Source organism: Pogona vitticeps, chromosome 2 (assembly GCF_051106095.1).
Source record: "Pogona vitticeps strain Pit_001003342236 chromosome 2, PviZW2.1, whole genome shotgun sequence".
Taxonomy (NCBI): Eukaryota; Metazoa; Chordata; class Lepidosauria; order Squamata; family Agamidae; genus Pogona; species Pogona vitticeps.
In genome coordinates, this window is record NC_135784.1 from 23,909,322 (window position 1) to 23,933,202 (window position 23,881).

The 23,881-nt window shown below is 44.9% G+C and overlaps 2 protein-coding genes and 1 long non-coding RNA gene across 4 annotated transcripts; 1 reads left to right on the forward strand and 2 right to left on the reverse strand.

Moving 5' to 3' along the window:
- Positions 1–148: 148 nt before the first annotated feature.
- LOC110069930 (uncharacterized) lies at positions 149–9,117 on the forward strand. Its single transcript, XM_072988568.2, is given in 6 exon segments — positions 149–242; positions 1,919–2,023; positions 4,076–4,159; positions 5,027–5,153; positions 6,978–8,603; positions 8,606–9,117. Coding segments are annotated over 4 exon segments (1,935 nt in total). The 5' UTR covers positions 149–242; positions 1,919–2,023; positions 4,076–4,138; the 3' UTR covers positions 8,767–9,117.
- LOC144587529 (uncharacterized) lies at positions 1,681–2,597 on the reverse strand. The gene is made up of 2 exons (XR_013542672.1): positions 2,259–2,597; positions 1,681–2,041 (listed from the first exon to the last, which is right to left on the reverse strand). It is a non-coding gene; the product is annotated as an uncharacterized LOC144587529 (long non-coding RNA).
- A 3,398-nt stretch (positions 9,118–12,515) lies between the features above and the next one.
- LOC110069928 (uncharacterized) lies at positions 12,516–23,841 on the reverse strand. Of its 2 annotated transcripts, XM_078388341.1 has the most exons (3): positions 20,212–23,841; positions 17,125–17,214; positions 12,516–15,263 (listed from the first exon to the last, which is right to left on the reverse strand). In XM_078388341.1, the coding sequence occupies exons 1-3, from the start codon at positions 20,447–20,449 to the stop codon at positions 13,408–13,410; spliced, it is 2,184 nt and encodes a 727-aa protein (XP_078244467.1). In that variant the 5' UTR covers positions 20,450–23,841; the 3' UTR covers positions 12,516–13,407. The 2 variants fall into 2 exon arrangements, with proteins under 2 accessions (XP_078244467.1, XP_078244468.1); XM_078388342.1 differs by lacking the exon at positions 17,125–17,214.
- Between the last annotated feature and the right edge of the window lie 40 nt (positions 23,842–23,881).

Below are 23,881 nucleotides of genomic sequence, written 5' to 3' on the forward strand. Positions count from 1 at the left end.
GACTGCAGAGAAAGGACGGGAGCGGGAAACGAAGGAGGGAGGGAGGGAAAGATCAGCTCCTGCCACTCATCCCCCCCCAAGGGTTAAAATGGACAGAGTCTGAGCTCCTAGAGAGGCAGGACGTTTGCAGAAGGGGGAAGAAAATTCCCAGCGCACCTCCTCCAGTGTCTTCCGGGGAAGGAAAGAGGGAGTGTTTTTTTTTTGGCGATGCCTCCGCCTGGAGGGAGGAGGACGAAGAAGAGGTAAAAGGGTCAGGGCAGGAATCAGTGCGCGGGGGGGGGGGAGGTGAGCGAAAATGGCGTGGGAGAGTTATTGAGAAGGAAGGTCCTTTCCCCAACCCCCCTCTCTCTTTCTCTTTTGGGATCCTGGCTAGGGAGCGGATCCAGACAAATCCTGCTGGTCTTTGGGCTCCTGCTTTTTCTCTTTTGGAAGTCCTCCTTCTCAATCAAGCCCAGTCCCCGTGAGGTTTAGGCTTGGGAGAGGGGGAAAACATGTCGAGATCCAAAAGACCTTTCTGCCCTTGAGAGGTTAGGGAACAGCCTGAAAAAAGCTATTTAAAAAAACACATCATAAAACCCCTTCCAGCTATTGTCTAGTCTTCCTGCCAGCCCCTTGGCTTTCGGGGTGGGGTGGGGGGGTAAGTGAGGGGGGATGAGAGAGCTAGCTATGTCTGGTCTGTGCTGGAAGGGATGCAACAGAATCTCCTCAATCATTCCTGACCAGAAAGGACCCCTGTCAGTTTCCTCTCATCCCCCCAAGGGGTTTGAAATCTTAGGATTGCAGAGCTGGATCATGGAGCCCAGTCCTTGTTAAGGAGGCAGGGGGCGGCGGCGGGAATCGAACTCCCTACCTCTGGTTCCGAAGCCAGAGACCTAAACCACTGAGCCTTGCTTTCATTTGACTTTGAAAGCTGAGGAGGTCTCAGAGCAATCAGCGCCACTTCCTGCGGTGAGCTGGAATTTGACAAGTCGTTTTTGTTTATTTGTACTTTCTGTGCTTTGCAGCAAGAGATGAAAACTTCCAGCCTGACCTCCTCCCTTCTTTGTAGGATGAGCCCTGGTGGGTCCCTGAGACTCAGGATATTCTTTTGCTACCTGTTCCGGTGTTCCTCTCGCCCGCCCAGCCTCAGATCCAGAAAAAAAAATATGTGCACTTATGTTTTTTTTTAATTTAAAAAAAAATCCTAATTGGTTGCAGGTAATTTCCCCTCAGTGTCCATTGAACATGTGGAGGTGCCTGAATGTAACAAAGAAACTGTAAGGGGCAGGTAAAATGACAGTAAAAGAAACAATTGATCAAACAAACAAAAATCCCCAAGCCTTAACGAGGAGGAGTGGGTGAACATGACCTGGATCCAGAAGGTCTCAGGCTCCCTCTATGTAATACGTGGTCACCTGCATCAAGGGCACCAGATGAGGAAAGAGAGGGAAAATTATATATTCTGAATTTGTCCCTTTGTCTGTGCTTTTATTTGACTTTATTTCTCATAAGTTGTAGTTACTGGATGCTACTTATTCTGTTGGCGTACAAAAGGTGCTCTGGGATTGATGCAGGCTGCCAACGCCTTGCGGTGTCTGAGCACTTCCTGGACAGCTCAGTCCATCTCTAGGCATGTAAAATATGGCCTGAGCTGTTTTGGTTTTCTTTTCTTTTTCTAGTTATACTCATTTCCAGGTGACCTTTGGGGATGAAATGAATCATTTTTATTTGTAAGGATTTTGGAAGAACCAAATCCTCACTCTTCAGACTCCAGTCGTCAAGGGCTGAGATAAGACGTTTTCATGACAATTGAGTCCAAACTTTTTTTTGCCAAAATTCTCGGTGGTACTGAGTCTACGTAACCCATTGATCAGTAGATTCTCTTGGCAGATGAACTCTTGAATCAAAAGGTGTAATCTTTAGTTATAATGTTTTTCAGGTGATCCTCTGAGGTTTGGACAGCCTCTTCACCTTGGCTTTGCCTCCTGTGGCCACAGCAGGACAGACTTTTTGGCCCAAGCCATGATGGCTTTCCTTTGGACTGGTAGGTAGCCTCTCTAGTCTGGATGATAAGATAAGAAATACTACTGCTGCTGCTGCTGCTGCTGCTGCTGCTGCTGCTGCTGCTGCTGCTGCTGCTACTACTACTACTACTACTACTACTACTACTACTACTACTACTACTACTACTACTACTACTAATAATAATAATAATAATAATAATAATAATAATAATAATAATAATAATAATAATAATTGTGTGCCTCTTCTCAGCTCACCCTGGAGCAGAAGCAGCTGGTGGTTCTGCAGATCTTATTGGGTGGCAGCTTCTGGCAGCCTTCACCACTGGGCTACACTAGCTAGGGATGTAGTCAACTTTTGGAGGGCCATCAGTTGATGACCTCTGCCCTAGAGCAAATTTTGGGAACATCTTTCAGTCCAACAGACGAATTCAGTTTCAGAAACGTTCTTGGGGCGCCTTGTTCTGAGTGACAGGTAGGGGTCAAAGATTGAATAGAGAGTGTGCTCTACACTGAAGAACAGGAACGCAGCTGGCAACATTGAAAAGGGTGCTCCCACACAAGATCAAGAGAAGGTAAGGGAGGTAAGATATAGTTGCCAGACAGTAGACCTTCCATGAGGCTTAGGCCTGGAACCAGCAGGAGAGGTGGAGAGTGTTAGACCAAGAGTAAAACACTGGTTGACATCCAACCCTATGTGGTGGAGCATAAAGTTTTATATGCAGAAGTCTGCAAGGAGTTAGTGCCCAGAGAGTATGAACTTTGTGCACCTTGTTGCACTTTTGTGACAAGTTGCGCAACTGCACCCATGGAATAACTTCCTAGAGATGACATCTGCCTCAGAGTGAATTTCACAATTGCTTGAATAGTTTTTGAGTCAGACAAGCATAGTTCTGGAACAGGATCTTGGCCATTCTGTAGTAAGGAATTGGATGCTATGGGGTCTCTAGAAACTCCATCATATCTCTTTGGTCTCTTCCCTTTTCCTTCACTGGAAAAAAATGAGCACATACAGTGGGGTCTCTACTTAAGAACTTAATCCGTATTGGAAGGTGGTTCTCAAGTTGAAAAGTTCTTATGTTGAATCTGCATTTCCCATAGGAATGCATTGAAAACCATTTAATCCGTATCTGCTCTTTTCCGTCCATAGAAACTACAGTGGAACCTCTATTTAAGAACTTAATCCGTTTTGGAATGGTGTTCTTAAGTTGAAACGTTCTTAAGTTGAAGCAATATTTCCCATAGGAATGGACTGAAAACCAATTAATCCGTTCTGGCTGTTTTTTTGTTTTGTTTTGTTTTGTTTTTGTTATGTAGAGGTGCGTTCGTACATTGAAGCATTAGTTCCCATAGGAACTAATGCAGAGCTGGTTAATACGTACTCTACCACTAGGGGGAGAAATTTTTTTAACCTAAGGTGACCTTAAAAAAAGAGCAGGAAAGGTTTTTTTTCCTGTTCTTATCTTGGATTTCTGTTCTCAAGTAGAAGCAAAATTTAGCAAATGGAGCTGTTCTTAAGTTGGATTGTTCTTAAGTAGAGACATTCTTAAGTAGAGACCCCACTGTATGAGAGAGTTTTTCTTGTGAGCTGCTTTGACATATGTTCTTGTTTTCTTTTGCTTTCTCCCTTTCATCTCATGCTAGAGTCTCCTCTCAGACAAAGTTAAGATAAACTCAGTTAATAGGTCACAACACATCCTTTCCTTTATAGTTACACACATTTTAAGACACAACTAAGAGCGTGATGGAAAATGACACAGGAATGTGAAATAACTTTTTAAAATACTGTATAGCTTTGGGAAAGCCAGGAATCAATTAAAAGAGCACTTAAAATAATCACTTAAAATATTTTGCTAAAATAGCAAAAGTCATGGCACCTGCATGTGTCTGAAGGCAGAAACTCTTGCTGCTTTATCCATCTGTTTTCTTCATGGGCAACTGAGAGGCATCGCTTGCCAGCCGTAACCAGACTCAGCTTCTCTCCTCACATGTCTATGAAGCAGGATGGTGGCAACTGCAGGAATCTCTGAGACAGCCCAGTTTATGCTTCCTTTCTCTCTTTCACACAGACACAGGCAGTCTGATGGCAACGGAGGCAGGCTCTGGACCATCCCTTCTTGAACTTTGAAAGGAAAAAAATGGCTGGACGTCTGTCTCAGGTAAAGCAGGGAGTATCAGGGAGAAATTCAGAGGGACAACCGTGGTGCTCCCCCTGTATTTGTTGCTGGGTGATGGTGCCTGAAGGAATGCCTTTTCGTTATGTACAGTGGTACCTCGACTTACAAACTTAATCCGTTTTGGAATGGCATTCGTACATCGAAAAGTTTGTAAGTACCATTTTCCATTGAAATGCATGGGAACGGAATTGATCCATTCCAGCATTTCAAAAAGGTCTCCAGCTGCTTCCTCTGATGTTGGGAGGGGGGAAAGCCCTTTGAGACCTCCGAAGGTGCCAATCATGGCGGCGGGGACCCCCAAGGAGGTCTTGCAGGGCTTGCCCGCCACCATGGGAGACCTCCCTGGGGATCCCTGCTACCGTGATCGGTGGCTTCGGAGGTCTCAAAGGCAAAAAGGCAGGGAAAAAGGGCGAGAAATTCAAATTTCCATCCCTTTCTCCCTGCCCTTTTGCCTTCGGAGGTCTCAAACGGCTTCCTCTGATGTCGGGGGGAAAGCCCTTTGAGACCTCCAAAGCCACCGTTCGCAAAAAATGGCATTGACTTGCGAACAGAGCCTTGACCTCGGTCGTAGGTCTAGTCTCTGTTCGCAAGTCGATGCCAATTTTTGTGAACGGAGCTGTTCATAAATTGAAAAGTTTGTATGTAGGAACGTTCATAAGTCGAGGTCCCACTGTATGCTGTTACAATATAAATCTCTCATGACATTGTGAGTTCTACAAAGAAGGGAGGAAGGAAGAAAAATATTTGCAAAGCTAGCCAGTTATGGCTTCTTGTTGCATTGTAGGAACCTGGCTGTCTGTTTGGGAGATGATATCTGAGTAGTTATTCCCCCCCCCCCATTTCTTCTAGCAGCTGATGTCCTTCCAGGAGGTGGCTGTGTCTTTCACCCGGCAGGAGTGGGATCTCCTAGATCCAGGCCAAAGAGCTCTGTATAAGGAAGTCATGCTGGAGATCTGCGGGATGGTAGCCTCTTTGGGTAAGGACACAATGCATGTGAGGGGTCAGCAGGGCTGAAGGTCTTGTTCATGCCTTTCTTGGCAGGTGGGCCACACAAGCCCTCCTCGGGACTGAACAGCCAACATGGAATCTGCTCAACAATCTCTGGCAGAGCATTTCCACATGGTGAAGGGTCTTGTAAATCCCACAGAAAAAGGGAGGTAAATCACTTAGTGATTTCCTGTCGTATGTTGGTAAGGGTAAAGCCAGTTGCATCCCCGAGACTGTGGGGGGAATCCCCTCAAATCCCCCACATTTACAACAGGCATTAAGGTAAAATTTTGTAGCCTACTGTCTGCTTTTCATTCTTTGAGACTGGAGGATGAGAGGATGGCATTTGGTTGGGACAAAGGTCTGATCATATGGATGTGTAGCATACATTTTGGACTGCTTGTCCAGTCGCACAACTTATGGGAAATAGCATTCCAGCCTGCCCTCAATCTGACCAAGCTGGATTTTTTGGTCCAGTTCTGTAGGAATGCGTACCCCCAAGATTCAATGTGTAGCCTAACATTTCCATTGTTTCTAGTTTATCTTGTCTAGAGCAATATATTAATAGCTGAGGAATAACTGCAAGAAAGAAACAAGGGAATGGATTTATAGGAGTGACCTGGATTTTTTGGTAATCTGGTAGTCGCCGCCTTTCTTTGAAAGAAATTCTCAAACAAGACCTCATCTGCCAGCTGCAATGAGGAGAAGATCCCTTGAACATACTAACTGAAAACCCCCATATAATACCTATTTACAGTGGTGCCTTGCTGTGGGGAAATCCCCAGGGAACCCTGCTTGGAAGCCAGCCAAGCAGCAGTTGCATGAAAACCAGGGAGAGCTCTGATAAATGAAGACACTGCAGACTTTATCTTGTTAGTATTCAGGTACCGGTAGAGAAGAAGAAGAATATGAAGATGGCTACCTTCTTCTCCCCAGACGTTTTTATTAAGCACGCAAAACAAGCAAAATTAGCATAAGATAAGAATTTGGCCATAGAGGCGTCGTGTGGTTATCAGTCTTAAGGCATTCCACGCCTGCGCAGAGAGAGAATCATAGAACAATGCATCTTTATACTACACTAACTTGATTATGCTAAACACCAGAGATGTATCCCTTAATAGCCACAAGATGGAACTTTAGACTACAAAATCCCCACACCTTGCTTAATGATGAAAATCCATTCCAGGAAAATCGCAGTTAAGTGAAAAAATCGTAAAGCGGGAAAAAAAACCCATTGGAACACATTGAAACTCATTCAATGCGTTCCAGTGGGGTAAAAACACACCGTCCAGCGAAGATCTTCCATATGGCGGCCATTTTTGCTGCCTGTATAGCGAGGAATCCATCCCTGAACACAGCGGGGAGCCATTTTAATCACCCAGCGGCCATTTTGAAACCACCGATCAGCTGTTAGAAAAACATCGTTTTACGAAGAATCGGTTCCAGAAGCAGGGAACCGCTCATCGCAAAGCGAAATTCCCCTATTTAGACCATTGTTTTGCGATCGCAGTTGTGATCGCATAAAGATCATCGTTAAGCGGATTCTTCATAATGCGGGGCAATCTTAAAGCGAGGCACCACTGTATACGTATTTCCAGGGTGTATTTACCAGAAATGGCCACTAGAAGGAGCCAGAGGCTATATACATGTTCAATACTTCTGTGGTTTTTTGGTATCTGTGGAGGTGTGAAGCTTGAAACTGACCTCACAGAGATACTGAGATCCTACCTTAATTTGATATCTGGTTAAGGTTCCCAAGACTCCCTGAAACTCCATAACAGGAGATTATTTCTCTGTTTCTCTCCAAATGTAGGTGGTGGTCAAGAGGATGAGAACTGCCAGAAGCTGCCTCTTGTGTCATGGGAAGTAAAGGAGCAAGAGGAAAGAGGAGAGGCATTTGGGAATCAAGAGGAACCCAAGGATGACCTGCAGAACCAATCCAGGAAAGAAAACAGAAAACCCTTCATTTCTCAGGAGGCAGGCGGTGAACCATGGCGCTATGTCATCATCCAATCAGGATCAAAATGGTATAAAGTCAAGGAGCTCGGAAAGCATTTCAGTGATAATGGAACATTTTCTGATCAAAGAAGCAGCGAAGGGGAGAAACCATGTAAATGCATGGAGTGTGGAAAGAGCTTCAGTCAGAAAAGTTACCTGAAGCAGCATCAAAGAACCCATACAGGAGACAAGCCATATATGTGCATGGAGTGTGGAAAGAGCCTCAGTCACAAACAGGCCCTTATGCAGCATCAGAGGATTCACACAGGGGAGAAACTATTTAAATGTATGGAGTGTGGGAAGGGCTTCAGTCAGAAAGGGAATCTTAGGCTGCATCACAGTATTCACACAGGGGACAAACCCTTTAAATGCATGGAGTGTGGAAAATGCTTCAGTCAGCAAAGAGATCTTAGGCTGCATGAAAGAACTCACACAGGGGAGAAACCATTTAAATGCATGGTGTGTGGAAAGAGGCTCGGTCACAAACAGGCCCTTATGCAGCACCAAAAGATTCACACAGGGGAGAAACCATTTCAATGTATGGAGTGTGGGAAGAGCTTCATTCAGAAAGGGAACCTCAGGAGGCATCAGAGCATTCACACAGGGGAGAGACTGTATAAATGCATGGAATGTGGGAAGAGTTTCAGTCGGAAAGTGAACCTAAGGGGGCATCAAAGTATTCACACAGGGGAAAAACCCTATAAATGCATGGAGTGCGGGAAGAGGTTTAGTCAGAAAGGAGCTCTTAGGCTACATCAAAATATTCACACTATGGATAAACCATATAAATGCATAGAGTGTGGAAAGAGCTTCAGCTGGAAGGGAGACTTTAGAAAGCATGAAAGCATTCACACAGGGCAGAAACCATGTAAATGTGTGGAATGTGGAAAGAGCTTCATTCAGAATGGAGACCTCAGACGACATCAAAGAACTCACTCGGGAGAGAAACCCTATAAATGCATGGAGTGCGGAAAGAGCTTCAGCCAGAAACGGAGTCTTAGCTATCATCAAACAACTCACACAGGGGAGAAGCTATATAAATGTTTGGATTGTGGAACGAGCTTCCATCAGAAATGGGAACTTCAGCTGCATCACAGAAGTCACACAGAAGAGAAGCCATATAAATACAAGGAGTGTGAAAAGAGGTTCAATCAGAAAGGGGACCATAGGCAACATCAGAGAACTCACAAAGGAGAGAAAATCTATAATTGCATGGAGTGTGGAATGAGTTTCGGTCGGAAAGGGAATCTTAGACGTCATGAAAAAACTCACACAGGAGAGAAGCCGTATCAATGCCTGAAGTGTGGAAAGAGCTTCAGTCAGAAAGAGAACCTTGGGCTGCATCATAGAACTCACACAGGGGAGAAACCATATACATGTGCAGAGTGTGGAAAAATGTTTAGTCAAAAAGGGTCCCTGGTGCTGCATCAGAACATTCACACGAGAAACCATATCAGTGCATGGAGTGTGGAATGCACTTCAATAGAAAGGGCAACATAGAAAACATTGAAGAACTCACAAAGGGGAGAAGATGTATAAATCCACGCTCCGTTCGTATAGTAACATTACAGAAAGATGTTGCTAATAAATTGGACAAGCAATGAACAATTGTACTCCCGATCAGGGGATCTGCAACATTTCCAAGGTTTCTGGTCTACTGCTCTCCCCATTCCTCAGTATTGGCAAAGGTGGTAAATATCGATAGGAGCTGCAGTCCAACTCCATGTGGAGTCCCACATAGTTCTTCACCCTGTCTGAACACGAGGCCTTCTGGGAATAGAACTTTGGACCCTAGCCTTTTTTAATTTGCCTTGCTTATAGTCCTAGAATATGCTGTCTTTTGGAGTGAACATGTACTCTGTCTTTTTGCCCCCAAGAGGAATTTTATACGATTTCTGCTTAAACATTACAGTGATTCATGTCAAAAGTGAATAAACATTTTAGTTACCTCAGAATGATCTTTCATTTGCTTTAGCTAAGTCTTCGGCCCTATTGGTCCTAATCTTGAAGATGGGAAGGGCAGGATAGCTCAGAGAAGTCACTTTGGGTTCTGTGATATCCTAGCTGGTGTGTCTTGATGTGCTTTTCTAGGAGTCATAGTGAAAAAAGGTAACTTTCAAGTTTAGGAATCCAGACTGGTTCCTTATTTATTTCCTTTTTTCATTTCTAGGCTGTCTTTCTCCAGGTGAGGGATTCCATGGCATTTCAGAATTAAAATAAATCAGATTAAATGTAAAATAATTTATAAATTAAAAAAACATTCTATCAGCTGTAGCTCCAAAATCCTAATCCTCAGAGTAATTTCAGCACACATCCAGGCCCGAAGCCCAGCAAGTTCTTAATTCTCTTGCAAAGGGAGAGTGGTTGGGACTTGAAAAATTCCATGGGAACTACAAGGGGTTGTGGGACTGGTGGTCTCTCTGCTCATTAGACTTTGTACAGGGTGGCTCAAAAACTACGAGACCCACAACACCTTGTTGTTTCCACGGAGCTCAGCAAGTGCCAACATTCTCCCTCTTTTCAATGGCTGAAAAAAAGAACACACAGATACATGGGTGTGTTTTGAAACTCATTTGAGGACTTGTAACCACCACCCCCACAAAAAAAAATCCAGCTGCCAGAACTCTGATGGAGAGAATTCCTGATGAATTGTGGTAGTTTTGTTTTTTGTTTTTCAATTCTGACAATCTCATGCCCAATTAACAGTTCATTATTTATATCAGTTTGCTCTTGGTCTTTTTAGTCACTGGCAACGCAGCTTTCCCATCTTCTACTTACTCAGCGGTCCCCAACCTTTTTCGGACTGTGGACCAGTTGGGGGGATGCAGGCTCCGTGCGCGGACCGGTTGGGGGGAACACCCCCGCGCTCATGGGTGGGTGTGTTGTGCTCATGTGCATGCACGCAAATGTGACACGCCCCTCTGCAAGTACGACATGTCCATTCGCGAGCGTGACATGGCCCTTCACAGGAGGTGTTGCAAACATCTCGGCGCTTCACGGTTCTCTGATCCTAGGAGCGACAAACCGGGTTGCAGAAATCGCTGCCACCCGCTGGCAGGAGAAGAGTGGTGGCGGCAGCAGGCGGTGAAGCAGCAGAGGCAGCAGCAGCAGCGCTGCAAGGAGCTGCTGCAGCTGTGCAGTGCCAGGGGGAGCTGCTGGAGGAGTTGCCCTGAGGGAAGGCGGCAGCAATGGCATGGCCAGCCACCCACGCCGAAGTGAGGCCAGGCCGCGGATGGCATTCCCTTTTGGGGGTGGTCGTGCCCAGGAAGCACAGCTCCAGAGGGTTGAGGACGTCCAGCAGTCCCACGGCAAACTCTAGCCACTGAGCCGAGCCCAGTGTCAAGCCGAACCACTCATAGATGACTTCGCGGGCGCCTCCGGCTGAGCAGTCGCAGAGGCAGTGCAGCGCAGGAGATTGTGGTGGGCTGCCGTCACCGCCATGACCACCCCCAGAAGGGACCACCTGCCCTGGCCCGGCCTCACTTTGGCGTGGGTGGGTGCCTGGTCGCACCGCTGCCGCCGTCTTCCCTCAGAGCAACTCCTCCAGCTGCTCCCCCCCCGGTACTGGCCAGCCGCAGCTGCTCCTCACAGTGCCGCCGCCGCCACCACCGGTGCTACTGCTGCTGCTTCAACCTCTGCCGCCGCCGCCGCTCCTCTCCAGCTAGTGGGCGGCAGCAATTTCTGCAACCCGGTTGTGTGCTCCAAGTTTATCGTTTATTTGGCACTCCTGGGATCAGAGAACCATATAGCGCCGGGACATTTGCACCACCTCCTGTGGAGGGGCATGTAACACAGAGGGACGTGTCATGCTTGCGTGCATGAGCACAACACGCCCACCCACAAGCGGGACACACACCCCATGTGTGCAGGGGGGGTGAATATCTGTGCCTGCGGCCCAGTTCAAGGAAGCCCACGGTCTGGCACCGGGCTGCGGACCGGAGGGTTGGGGACCCCTGGTCTACTTGATTTCTACACTGCCCATCTGGTGCTGTTTAGTTCCCTGAAGCAGGCATTTCCAATGCACAACGGCTGGCTTCTACTCCTCAGTCCCTTCCCTGCTTTATTTAATGGAGCGATCCGTGGAGTAGGATAGACAACGTTTCTTTTCAAGAATTTAGTCCAAGATCAGGCTCATTGAAGTATGAAAAGTTCACATTTTACACAGGTGTTCTATAGAGGTTTGTAAAATTTACAGGAGATGATGAAATTGAGGGAGGGAAACAGAGCAATCACTCCACTTCGATCTGTTTGTCAAACACCCTTGCTGCCACCTTATGCAACAGACAGAATTCTTCAAGGGTATTCCTGGTTACTTTGAGAAAAATGCAGATCATTCATGGAGCCAGTTAAAGCTGCATAAAATGGTCTCTTTATGGGATGAGCGAGACATACAGGGGACTCATAAGGACCCATGTGATGCTTCTGCTTCTTACCTCATGGCGCAGTGGTTAAATTGCTGTCCTGTAGCCAAAACTGTGCTCACGACCAGGGCTTCAATCCCAGGTAGCTGGCTCAAGGTTGACTCAGCCTTCTATCCTTCCGAGGTCGGTAAAATGAGTACCCAGTTCACTGGGTGGGGGGCAATGGGTAGCCTGCATAATTACGGTAACTTATAAAGTATATAAGCAGTATATAAGCAGCAGTATATAAGCAGCACACTTTGCTATTTTATTTTATTATTTTTTTGCTTTTACCATGGATCCACAAAACTGGATAGAATGAGAGGAGCCCATTTTACGCTTTCTTGGTTATAAGGAAGCCACATGGCAGGCTATTCCACCCCTTCATTTCAGTTGAAGACTTAAATGCAGAGTGAAAATTAGGGTGTCAAAGGGATATCTCAAAGCGCTGCAAATTTCTACTAAAAACTATATGGGAGTGCAGCTTCAGCCACATTACATTTGCTAGCAACCATTTGAATCAGGCCTGTTGAAAGAGGCCACTGAAATCTTCCTCAACAAACCCAAGGGAAAAAGCCACCCAACAGCTGGTATCCAGTCCCAGTAGAAAAGGCATGCACTAGCGATGATGGTTCTGTCTTTTTCAAGAGGACACGGAAGCTTTGGAAACCCAACTACTGTACACATCTGGTGGACATGCCCAATGGTACCTCAGTTCTGGAAAAATGTCGGAGCAGAGCAAAGGGCAGATTGCTCATCAAGCCCTAGTATCAGATTTTGCATTGTTAAATATACTTATGGGAAATAGCGCAAACGTACGACACCAAGATGCCACTGCCTTCTTGTCACTAGCTGCAAGAAGCCACAAGAAGTGAATTAAGTATTATAGCAAACCAGGTGGAGAACGGTTTAGGACACAGTGTGGCCTAGAAAACTAAGCCATCAGAATAACACAAGATTCATTATTTATTTTATTACTGTTTTTGCAAATGAAATGGACAGTTCATGGGGACAGGCACTCTCCCTGCACAGAAACCTTTGGAAAGATCCCTCAGGTTGGTATCAAATGAAGGAAAATCTTCAGGGCTTGATAGTGATTAAAAATAGATGTAAAAATGCACATCCTCCTAGAAATATATTATGTTTTATGCTAGAAAGATATTATGCTATGGAAGAGAATGGGAAAACCACCTCTCTATTTGGAAAACCCTGGAAAGGGCTGCTGTAAATCAGGATTGACTTGACAAGATGCAATTATTAATATTTTACTAGCAATTGATATCTGTTCATGAACAGGGAACAATGGCTTACACTGTTTTACATACAGTGGTGCCTCGCTTAACGATTACCTCGTTAAATGACAAAACCGCTTGATGATAAGGTTTTTGAAATCGCTTTTGCGATCGCAAAACGATGTTCTAGTAGGAAAAATTTGCTTCACGATAATCGGTTCCCTGCTTCAGGAACCGATTTTTCGCTAGACAACGATTTTAAAACAGCTGACTGGCGCCTCTAAAATGACCGCCCGCTGTGCAAATTGGCTCCCTGCTGTGCTTTAGGACGGATTCCTCGCTATACAGGCACCGGAAAATGGCTGCCCTATGGAGGATCTTCACTTTACGATGAGGTATTTAGCCCATTGGAATGCACTGAACTGGTTTTCAATGCATTTCAATGGGCTTTTTCATTTCGCTTGACGAGGATTTCGCTTAACAGCGATTTGAACAGAATGAATTATCCTTGTCAAGTGAGGCACCACTGTAGTTTTGATACAAGAATTTTTAAAAGCACCTCCATGGCACTTTTCTGGCCATCTCGGCTGTCCATCTTGGCACATGGTGATGTTCATGTATGAATTCCCTTGTGGGTAAGACACTTTGCATAAGAGGGAAAGCTTTCTTCACACACGGAGCTTATATACAGCTTCTCTCCTATATGACCTCTTTCATGTCTGATGAGCCTCGTTTTACAGTTAAAACCATTCCCGCAGGTGGAACACATATAAGGTTTTCTTCCTGTATGGATTCTCTCATGGGTGGTAAGATTCGATCGTTGGTTGAATCTCTTTCCACAGACTGAGCACCTGTATGGTTTTTCTTTTGTGTGAATCCTCTCATGCGCCGTCAGGTTAGATTTTTTACTGAACCATTTCCCACAGACGGAACATCCATAGGCTTTCTCTGCTGGTTTTACTCTCTTCTCTGAATGTATTTTCTCGTGTGTGATAAGGTTTGATCTTTGGTTGAATCTCTTCCCACAGACGGAGCATCCATACGGTTTTTCTTTTGTGTGAATCCGCTCATGCGCAATCAGATTGCATTTTTTACTGAAGTGATTCCCACAGATGGAGCATTGATGGGATTTCTCCCCCAGCTGCTCTCTCTTACTTGAATGTATCCTCTCATGATTGATAAGGCGGGATTTATAGCTGAAACCTTTCCCACAGACTAAGCACATATATGGCTTTTCTTCCCTGTGCATTTTTTCATGATTAATGAGATTCGATCTCTGATTAAAGTTTCTCCCACAAACTAAGCATCGATAGGGTTTCTCTCCTGTGTGGACTATCTTGTGTCTATTTACATATGTTTTTAGACTGAAACTTTTGCCGCACACTGAACATTTATATGGCTTTTCTCCCATATGGGTTTTTTGGTGTCTCTCATGGTTTGCTTGGTCATGAAAACCTTTACCACATAAAGTGCATGAATATCCTTTCTTTCTGGTATGCATTCGGCTGTGTCTAGTAAGAATTGCTTTATAATTGAAACGTTTACCACAGACACCGCACAGGTGAGGCTTCGCTCCACTATGGATTGCCACATGATTAAGGAGATTTGATTTCTGATGGAAACTTCTCCCACAGGTAGAGCATGCATAGGGCTTCTCATCCGCATGGATGCTTTCTCTTGTGTGGCTTTGCTTGTGTCTAAGCAGCCGGGCTTCGCAACTGAAACTTTTACCACACATGCAACATGTGTGTGGTTTGTCTCCTGTGTGGTTCTTCACGTGCATCATGAGATTGGCTTTCTGACTAAAGCTTCTGGCGCAGAAAGAGCACCTATAAGGCTTTTCTCCAGTGTGCGTTCGCTCGTGTATTATACAGTAAGCACTGCAGCTGAAGCCTTTGCCACAAAATGAGCACTTATACAGTTTTTGCCCCGTATGGGCATACTCGTGCCTCGTGTGGTTTGACCGGTCATTAAAACCTTTGCCACAGACGGAACATGTATATAGCTTCTCTCCTGTGTGAATTTGCAAATGTCTGCTGAGGTACGATTTGCGACTGAAACTTTTCCCACAGACTGTACAGGGATAAGGTTTCTCTCCTGTATGCGTTCTCTCGTGCAGGATGAGATTTGATCTTTTAGTGAGACTTTTTCCACAGATGGAGCACTTGTATTTTTTCTCCTTCATTCGGTTTTCCTTACATCCGTATATGTGAAAGCTTGGAGAGTGCTTATTCCCAACCATCATGTGGTTTTTCTTTTGTACTTTGGCTTCACTGACTTCTTGGTCACCTTCCCCACAAGATAATCTTTTTTGTACTTTCTTCCCTGGACGGTACCCCTGCTTCCTCTCTGCTACGCTCCACCTTTGACAGTGATGGTCACCAGCAGCAGGTAAAGACCTTCCTTTTCTTTCCAGCTGGAGAAGGATTTGAGAATGACCGTTCTCCTCTTTTTTCATACACCTGCCACCTATTGGGATGGAAGGATGACAATTATGTTCTTATAAATAAGCAGTATATGGTCATGCCAACATACTAATATAGTCGTGCCCCGCTTAACGATTACCCCACATTAAGATGAATCTGCTTCACGACGGTTTTAAATGGGTTTTTTCGCTTTGTGAAGATTGGTTCCCTGCTTCGGGAACCGATTCTTCGCATTATGACGATCAAAACAGCTGATCGTCGGGATTTCAAAATGGCCGCCGGGTGCTCAAAATGGCTCCCCGCTGTGCTTAGGGATGGATTCCTCGCTATACAGGCACCAAAAATGGCCACCGTATGGAGGATCTTTGCTGGACGGTGAGTTTTTAGCCCATTAGAATGCATTAACCGGGTTTTAATGCGTTTCAATGGGTTTTTCATTTTCACTTTACGTTTTCACTCTACAGCGATTTTGCTGGAACGAATTAACGTCATTAAGCGAGGCACCACTGTACATGGGTTTTAAGATCCAGATGCTATAACCTGCCACCACCAATGGCATCATTCCTATTGTATAGGCAGACCTTGCTCAGCAAGGTGTGGTTGCTAAAATGGGAACCTGCACCCGGAGGTCTTGTGACTGGTCCTTTAAATCAGCCATTCACAACCTTATTTTGGTCATGGGCATAAAAACAATATGAAAAAATATAAGCCAGGTCAGGATTGTGTAAGTCACATAACAAACCCTGTAAGGTTTCCAGTCTGTGGCCTCCTTCAAATGTGCCAGCCCCTGCCCATGTTGGGGGGCCATATTGGCCCCGTTGAGAATGATTGCTTTACATACCGTATTTTTCTGTGTATAAGACTATACTTTTGTCTAAAACCTTTAGACTAAAAATTGAGAGTCGTCTTATACACGGAAGTAAGCTGAGAGAAAAACAAGTAGAGGGGAAAGCAGGGATCAAAGCGATCCTGCAGCACTTTGATCTCTTCCCCCCTACAGTTGCTAAACCCCACTTTGATTTCTTAATTTTGGATTAGAAAAGTGGGGGGCGTCTTATACATGGGGGCGTCTTATACATAGAAAAGTATGGTAATTCTTCCCCTACCCCGACATGGGTGTTTAGAAGTCTTTCTTATCATGAGGCTCAGTGTTTTACTTGCTGTTTGGAGAGAGACTAGCTGTACTTAAGAGTCTAGGAGCCCAAATTAACACCACCCTAGAATATAATGTCACACACACAGCCATGACTACTGCACCACTACAAATCCTTTGTATGTAAGCAGTCAGGGACCCAAGAACTAAGAACACTTCACAGAAGTGCTAACAGGAATGCAACCAAGGCGGTGTGCTTTGATAAACATTCCTGTATGAAAGAGAAAGGCAGCCAGTTTTGTCCCTGAAGTGGATCTGATGTAGGGCTAGGGTTTTGCAGACCAGTTCAAGTGGCAAAAGATTAATTAATAACACATTCTGAAATGAATAATGCATTGTATTATCCCGTTGTGCTGTTATATAGGCAGAAGGGAAAAAGTGTAACCTTCAGTTGCCTCTCGCTGGCAATTAATGAGTCGCCACTGGGAATCTTGGTTGCACACACTCCTTGGTTTGGTGTGCACTCAAGAATCTCAGTGGAGACTCATTAATCGAAGTCACTGAACGTTAATGATGACTAAATTTGTTACGGTAGGACTCCCTTATGTGCAGGATCAGTATCTGCTGATTCATTTATCCAGTGGCTGAAAATATTAAACACTGAAAGCAATGGGACTTCTTCTGTGTGCATGATGGTAGAGGACACTCCTTTTGGGCTAATGATTAAAAAAAGAGAACTGAGTACTGGGTGCACACTTGGTGAAATTGAATGAGATTTTGATTGTAATATTTACGTCAGCCCTTTCCTCACCTGAGAAGGCACTGGTTTCCTTGACACCCTTAAGCATCTGTGGGCCTGGCTCCTCTATGATCTCTAGCTTTAGCAGTGCAGGAGGAGGTTCTGTCAGAAAAAAGGAGACAGGAAAAATATTTATGGGAAAGAAGAACCAAAGCAAAGGATATGAGAGAACATGTGGTGAACTGGAGGCGGGGAGAGTACCAGATGCCCATTTCATTTTGCAAAAATTCTACCTTTTGCCAATGGCTCACCCAACCCATCCTGAGAGAATTCCCCCAACCCAACACTCCCCCTATGTGTTGGACTGCAACACCCATCATCCCCAGCCAAATAAGGCATTGCTTTATTTAAATATTTATCTCCCTCTCAAAAGATCTCAGAGGGAAGTATGAATTGTCATGTTAGATCAACACTTGAAGGAATGTAAGGAAACTGAAAATAACTGAGAATAAATAAATTAAAACAGCTCAAACCACTTAAAACAATGTATATACCATTACAGAACTTCACACCCTACTCAGGTCATGATCCTCATTGGTAAAAATGTTTGACAAAAAGCCATTGTTCCAGGGTGGTGCCAAAATGAGATCAGAGGTGGCACAGTCTGGGCTTCAAGAGGAGACAATTCCACAACTGGGGGCCCCACAGCAGAGAAGGCCCTTCCTTGTAGCTCAGTATATCAGAGAAGCACCAATTTGAAGGCTAACATATATAATGGTTTAGCAGGACTTAGTTGTTATGTTCCCTCACCACAGCAGAGACCCAATGAAGTGTCCATTTCCTTTAATTTATTTACAGTATTTAATTTATTTTTATAATATTTATATCCCGCCTATCTAGTCCCTCAGGACCACTCTAGGCGGCTTACAACAGACATATAACAATATAACTAAAACAATTTTAAATAAAGGGAAAAACATTAAACAAGATGGGGCAAACACTAGGAGAGGAGAAAAGGGAAAATCAGGAATTAGCTGAGGGGAAGGCCTGCCGAAACATCTATGTTTTTAATTGATTTTTGAAAATACCCAGCGAGGGAGCCACGCGAATGTCAGGGGGAAGGTTGTGCTTTAAGGCTTTGATGTCTGGAATGAAAAGCTCTTCTCCTTGTTCAAGGCATGACATCATGTCAGGTTTGAGAACTGGATACCCTACCCAGGGAAATAAGAATGATATGAAAACAAACTGAATTTACTTTCAGGACTGGACTACTCTAACAATTCTTGTTGGGTGGGCCTGCCCTTGGAGACTAAAACTCTAAGAGGCCTTCACCACTAGCAGAGCTGGCCAGGATTTCTGGGAGTTGTAAGCCAAGAACATCTGGAGATCCAAGGTTGGGAACCATAGGCATAGAACGATGTTAGCCGGCTGCTGAATACTGTGGACAAGAATGTATAAACTTATTTTGAAACATCCATGTTGGCCATCCATTTGTTTCCAGTCCCAAATAAGGAAAGCCTCCTTCCACAGACCCCCCCCCGCCTCATCCCATTAGAAGAGCGACATGAAAATGAGGGCAACCCCCTTAAGTAGGATGTTCTAACACTGCAATTCAAAAAATTCACTCATGCACTGGTAACAACCAGACTGGACTACTGCAATGCGCTATACGTGGGGCAGCCTTTGAAGACAGTCCGACGACTGCAACTGGCACAGAACCGGGCTGCACGGCTGGTAAGTGGTGCCACCGCACGGACTCATATCACGCCGGTTCTGAAAAATTTACACTGGCTGACGGTTGCTGCTCGGGCCCAATTCAAAGTGCTTACTTTGACATATAAAGCCCTAAATGGCTTAGGACCTGGTTATCTAAAGGACCGCCTTCTTCCATATGAGCCTGCCCGTCCTCTAAGATCAGGCCAGGAGGCCCTTCTGAAGGTGCCATCCCTGAAAGAGGTGAGGGGGATGGCATGTCGAAATAGGGCCTTCTCAGCTGTTCCCCCCCCAACTTTGGAATGCCCTTCCTGTAGAGATCCGCCTGGCTCCGACACTCTTGGCTTTTCAGTGCCAGGCAAAGACCTTTCTGTTCAGCCAGCATTTTAATTAAACAGTATTCCCTAGCTGGCCACATGAGCAGCAGGACTTATTAATTTTTAATGTTTTAAAAATTGTTTTAATATATGACATTTTATATTGTCTTTTAAAATGTTTTTAATGTTTTTACGTTTTAATGTTGTACGCCGCCCAGAAGCCACTGGTAATGGTGCGGCTAAAAAATATTGTAAATAAAATAAATAAAAATAAATAAATAAATAAATAAAATTTTCTAGCCTCTGGAAGCATGATTTGATGAATGCCCACTGCAACGGGACCAGGGTTAAGCCCTGGGATCCATCTCATGGATGCAAAAAGTAAAGTGGTTGGGTTTTCAATATGAGGCTAGATGACCTAGACATGCTCAAGACCCACAGGAAAAATCCCACTGATTGGAGGATTTGGGGAATTGTCGTTCCACCGCGACCAGGATCGCCTTGGGTCAAACCATTTGTGCAATGGCCACAACACAAGCAGGTTCACTGACCAACGGTAGTACAGTGGGGTCTTGACTTGAGAACTTAATCCGTATTGGAAGGCGGTTCTCAAGTCAAAAAGTCTGTAAGTCAAGTCTCCATTGACCTACAGTGCATTGAAAACCGATTAATCCCGTAACAGGCCGTTTTTGTTCCATTTTGGTTTTTTTCTGGTCTGTAAGTCAATTCTCAGGCTGCAAGTCAAACCAAAATTTTGCGGCCAGAGAAGTCTGTAACTCAAAAAGTCTGTAAGTCAAGCCGTCTGTAAGTCAAGGGTCCACTGTATCTAGGCGCTTCCTCCATAAAGGACGAGTCTCAGATTCTTAAAGGGTTCCTACAGGTGATCTTGCCTAGGAGGTAAACCTGCCGTATCCTGCGGCTGCTCAGCAGGATTCAGCCCCCCCTCCCCAATGTAATTTTTGCAAACTCTTCCACATTGGTCCCTTCATAGACTCCCTCCTTTTTCTAGTTAGTTGTACCTGTCCTTAGAAGAGCACGTTAGGCAGCATGGTGAGGGGAGGGACCGACGGGGACAAAATAGAATTACAGATGCTCCAACTTGGCTTTGGAAGATGAACAGAAATCTTACCTATGGAAGAGATGGTCTTATAATTCTCCTGCATGACCTCCCAGTATAAAACCCTTTGACCTGGATCCAGCAGGACCCACTCTGCTTGAGTGAAATACACAGCCACATCTTCGAAACTTATATAGCCCTGAAAGAGAAAAAAAATACAGCTCCAATGATAACCTTGGTAAAAAAAGAAAGATAAATGTATTTTTCCCAATACAAAGACCCACCTCTGCCATGCTTGGAGCCCTTTCATTTTTAGTTCCTGAATTGTGACATAGCTGTGTTAGCATCTCAAAGACTAAGGTCCTAGACCGAGATCAAGGGTGGCCAACCTTTTTTCAGTCTAGGAAAGCAAATTCAATGTCAGAGAAGTTTTGAGGGACTACATTTTAGGAGCCAGGATGGAGCTAAAATGGTGTGACTCGGCTTGTATTCCTAATTTAAAATGAGAAATGAGATTCTTACTGTAGTTAACTAAGCCCAAAGACAGGCATTTCAGTTTTTTTCTAAATGTGGAGGGGGGGAAAACTACAAGAAGTGGGAGACCAACAACCTATGGAACACATGAAGAGGGCAAGCTCAGAGGGCCATACTGTATTCAGCCCCTGGGCCTGATGTTCCTCACCCCAGCCTAGACATCGATGACTGTGAATCCAGAGGAGAGCCTATATAGTTGGGAGCACTGTAACAGAATTTGGAAAATTCAAATTTTAGTCGCATCTGAGCCATAAAAGTTGCTTTGGGTCATGCCCTCTCTCCTTCCCTTTCCTAGCCTAGCCTTCAACCATGTATATTGAAGGGAAGACAATATGCAAACGACATCCCAAATAAATCATCATCATCATCATCATCATCATCATCATCATCATCATCATCATCATCATCTACTGTTAAGTCAATTAAGATTTATTGCGACCCTCTTCAAGGTTTTTTAAGTAGAGAACACAATACTGCCTTGACTTATGAATGTCCTGACATACAACCATTTAGAGTTACGACCAGCTCCGGCTGCAAAATTTTGCTTCTACTTGCGACCGGAGCTTCAAGTTACGAACAGAAAAGGCGGGGAATTCAAATTGCTAACCCTTGGTGACGAAGAGGCTGCTTCTTTGTAGCTCATTCGCCCTAACAGTTAGAGAGTGTGCGATTGGAGGCGGCTTCGGACTGCCTGGTAAGGTGCTGCTTTCTACTTTTTAAAAACTGTTCCGGGTGGGTTTTGCAGTGTGGTTTTGGGCTGGGTGGCGGGGTTATGTTTCTATGCTGTGATGGGTCTTGCAGAGTTTGTTTTTTGCCCCCCCCCCCCCATTTTGCAAATGTTTGCTTTTTGCTTTTCTTTTTTTGCATTTCCGATGGGTCTTGCAGTGTTTGTTTGCTTTTCTGTTTTTCCCCCCTTCGGCCAGAACAGATAAATCGCGTTTCTGATGGGTCTTGCAGTGTTGTTTTTTGGGGGTTTTGATGATTTTTTTCCTTCGGCCAGAACGGATTAATTGCATTTCAATGCATTCCTATGAGAAATGGTGCTTTGACTTACTACCATTTCGAGTTATGACTGGAGTTCCTGAACCAAATAAGTTTGTAACTCGAGGCATCACTGTAGTCAGAAATGGTTTACCCTTCCCTTCTTCTGGGGGTGCCATGCAGCTGTGAAGCTTGCCCAAGGCTACACAGGATGGCTCTTCTCCCAGGAGGCAAAGTGGGGAATCGAACTCCCCACCTCTAGCTCTATAGCCAGGAGATCAACTGGTGGCAGCCTGTCAAGAGGTTTTGGCTTGCCTTTGTGAGCTCTGTGTTTGGGGAGACCAACGGGGGCCACAAGGGTGAACGTCACACTCTGCATTTGGCTTTCAATTGGTCTCTAGGCAAAGAATGTCTCCTGCATTCATCCATTCATTCAAAATACGTGCACCCTGCCTTCTTCCTTAGACAGGACCCAAGGAAGCTAAAAACGCTAAGCATGCAAATATTAACAAATTCAAAGCAACAAAGAACAAGACTGTATCTCTCTCTCTCTTTTTTTTTTAATTCAAAAGAATTGGCTCAGTGGGTGTGTTCTGTGCTGCCAAGTTGAACTTGACTTCTAGTAACCCTAATAGGGCTTTCAAGGCGAGTGAGATATTTAAGGAGTGGTGTTTTTTTTTTTGTTCCACTCTCCCTCAGTGAGTTTTTGTGGCTAAGCAGGGATTCGAACCCGGGTTCCCAGAGTCCGAGTCCATCATTTTACCCACTATGCCATACTGGGAACCTCAGCTTGTTAGATTGCAAGGGGCATGTACCAAATAAACACTAAAAAGGAAAAGCCCATAAGTTGTCTTGAAGCAGCAATATGAAAGGGCAGGAAAAAATTGTGGGCTTTTTTTGGGGAACGAACTCAGAAGACCTGCTTGACACTTAAGAGACAGGGGTTAAATCTTACTTATATGTCAGACTTATGTGTCAATTTGGGAGCGGGGTGAGGAAGCCACAGGAGAAAAGCCTGAAGTTTATCACTACTACAGGCAGATTAGGAAAAATACTGGACATATACTTCTCCTCATGTCACCTAACTTAGAAAAGTTAACAGTTGTCCACAATAACATTCAGCATCTCCCAACCTACACAGCTGGGCTGGCTGGAAGATTTCTGCAGCCGTAGTCCCAAAAGCAACTTATCCAAAGTCTGCTTTATTGTGTCAGCAAACTTAGAAAGGAGTGGGGTGGGGGGCAGACAGAAAACGAACGAGGCAGTGACTATTTTGCATGTTGAAATATAAGAACAAAAACTTCGACGATTTCGTCTTAAGGCTGAAAATTCTCACAGCCTGACAATGATTTTCTTTTCAAGGCAAAAGAACACAAGAGATGTTACCATCCCTTTTTTTGGGGATTCACGTTTTTTTGTTTTTTTTTGGGACGGGGGAAATGTCATTCCACGGCCCTTCTTTTCATAACTTATACAGAATTTGTTGCACACATTAAAAAAAAAACACCACCACCACGATTGAAGGCGAAATGATGGGTTAAAATATTAATGTTTTTTTAAAAAATGAAAGACCAGCACAGCAAACCAACAATTGACTTATTATTTATTGAAGCAAACGAGATCAAGATAATAAAGCGATGATCATCTAAAGCACTGGTTCTTAACCTTGGGTTACTCAGGAGTTTTGGACTGCAACTCCCAGAAGCCTTCACCACCAGCTGTCCTGACTGGGGTTTCTGGGAGTTGCAGTTCAAAAGCATCCGAGTAACAAAGGTTAAGAACCACTGATCTAAAGTGTATGGACCACTCCCTGCAAAGGCAAAGAAAGCCATCATGTCTTTTGATCTTATCCCCGGGCGGCGGCGTGGCTCCTTTGCTCCCCTCTTCAGAGAGACCCCCACTTCCCGGCTGCTCGGAGGAGAGGCGGCTGCCATCGCTTCTCCATCCATTCTCCCCGAAGCTCCTCGCTCGCCTTCCGAATCTCCGTACATCGCTCGGCAACCAATAGGCTCTCTCGATTGCCTGCCAGTCTTCCCCACTTTGGAGGTTGCACCCGCCTCCCTTCCCGGGGAAGAGCCTGTTGGAGTGCCTTGTTTTACCGCTTCCGCTTGTCACGTGACCGAAGCCAAGCTGCCCATCCCTGGCAAGGTGACGCAGGTGCGCCAAAGTAAGGGAAGGGCATGGATGGCTAGACTTCCGCCAGTTCTTTGGAGTTGCCTTTTTTGGA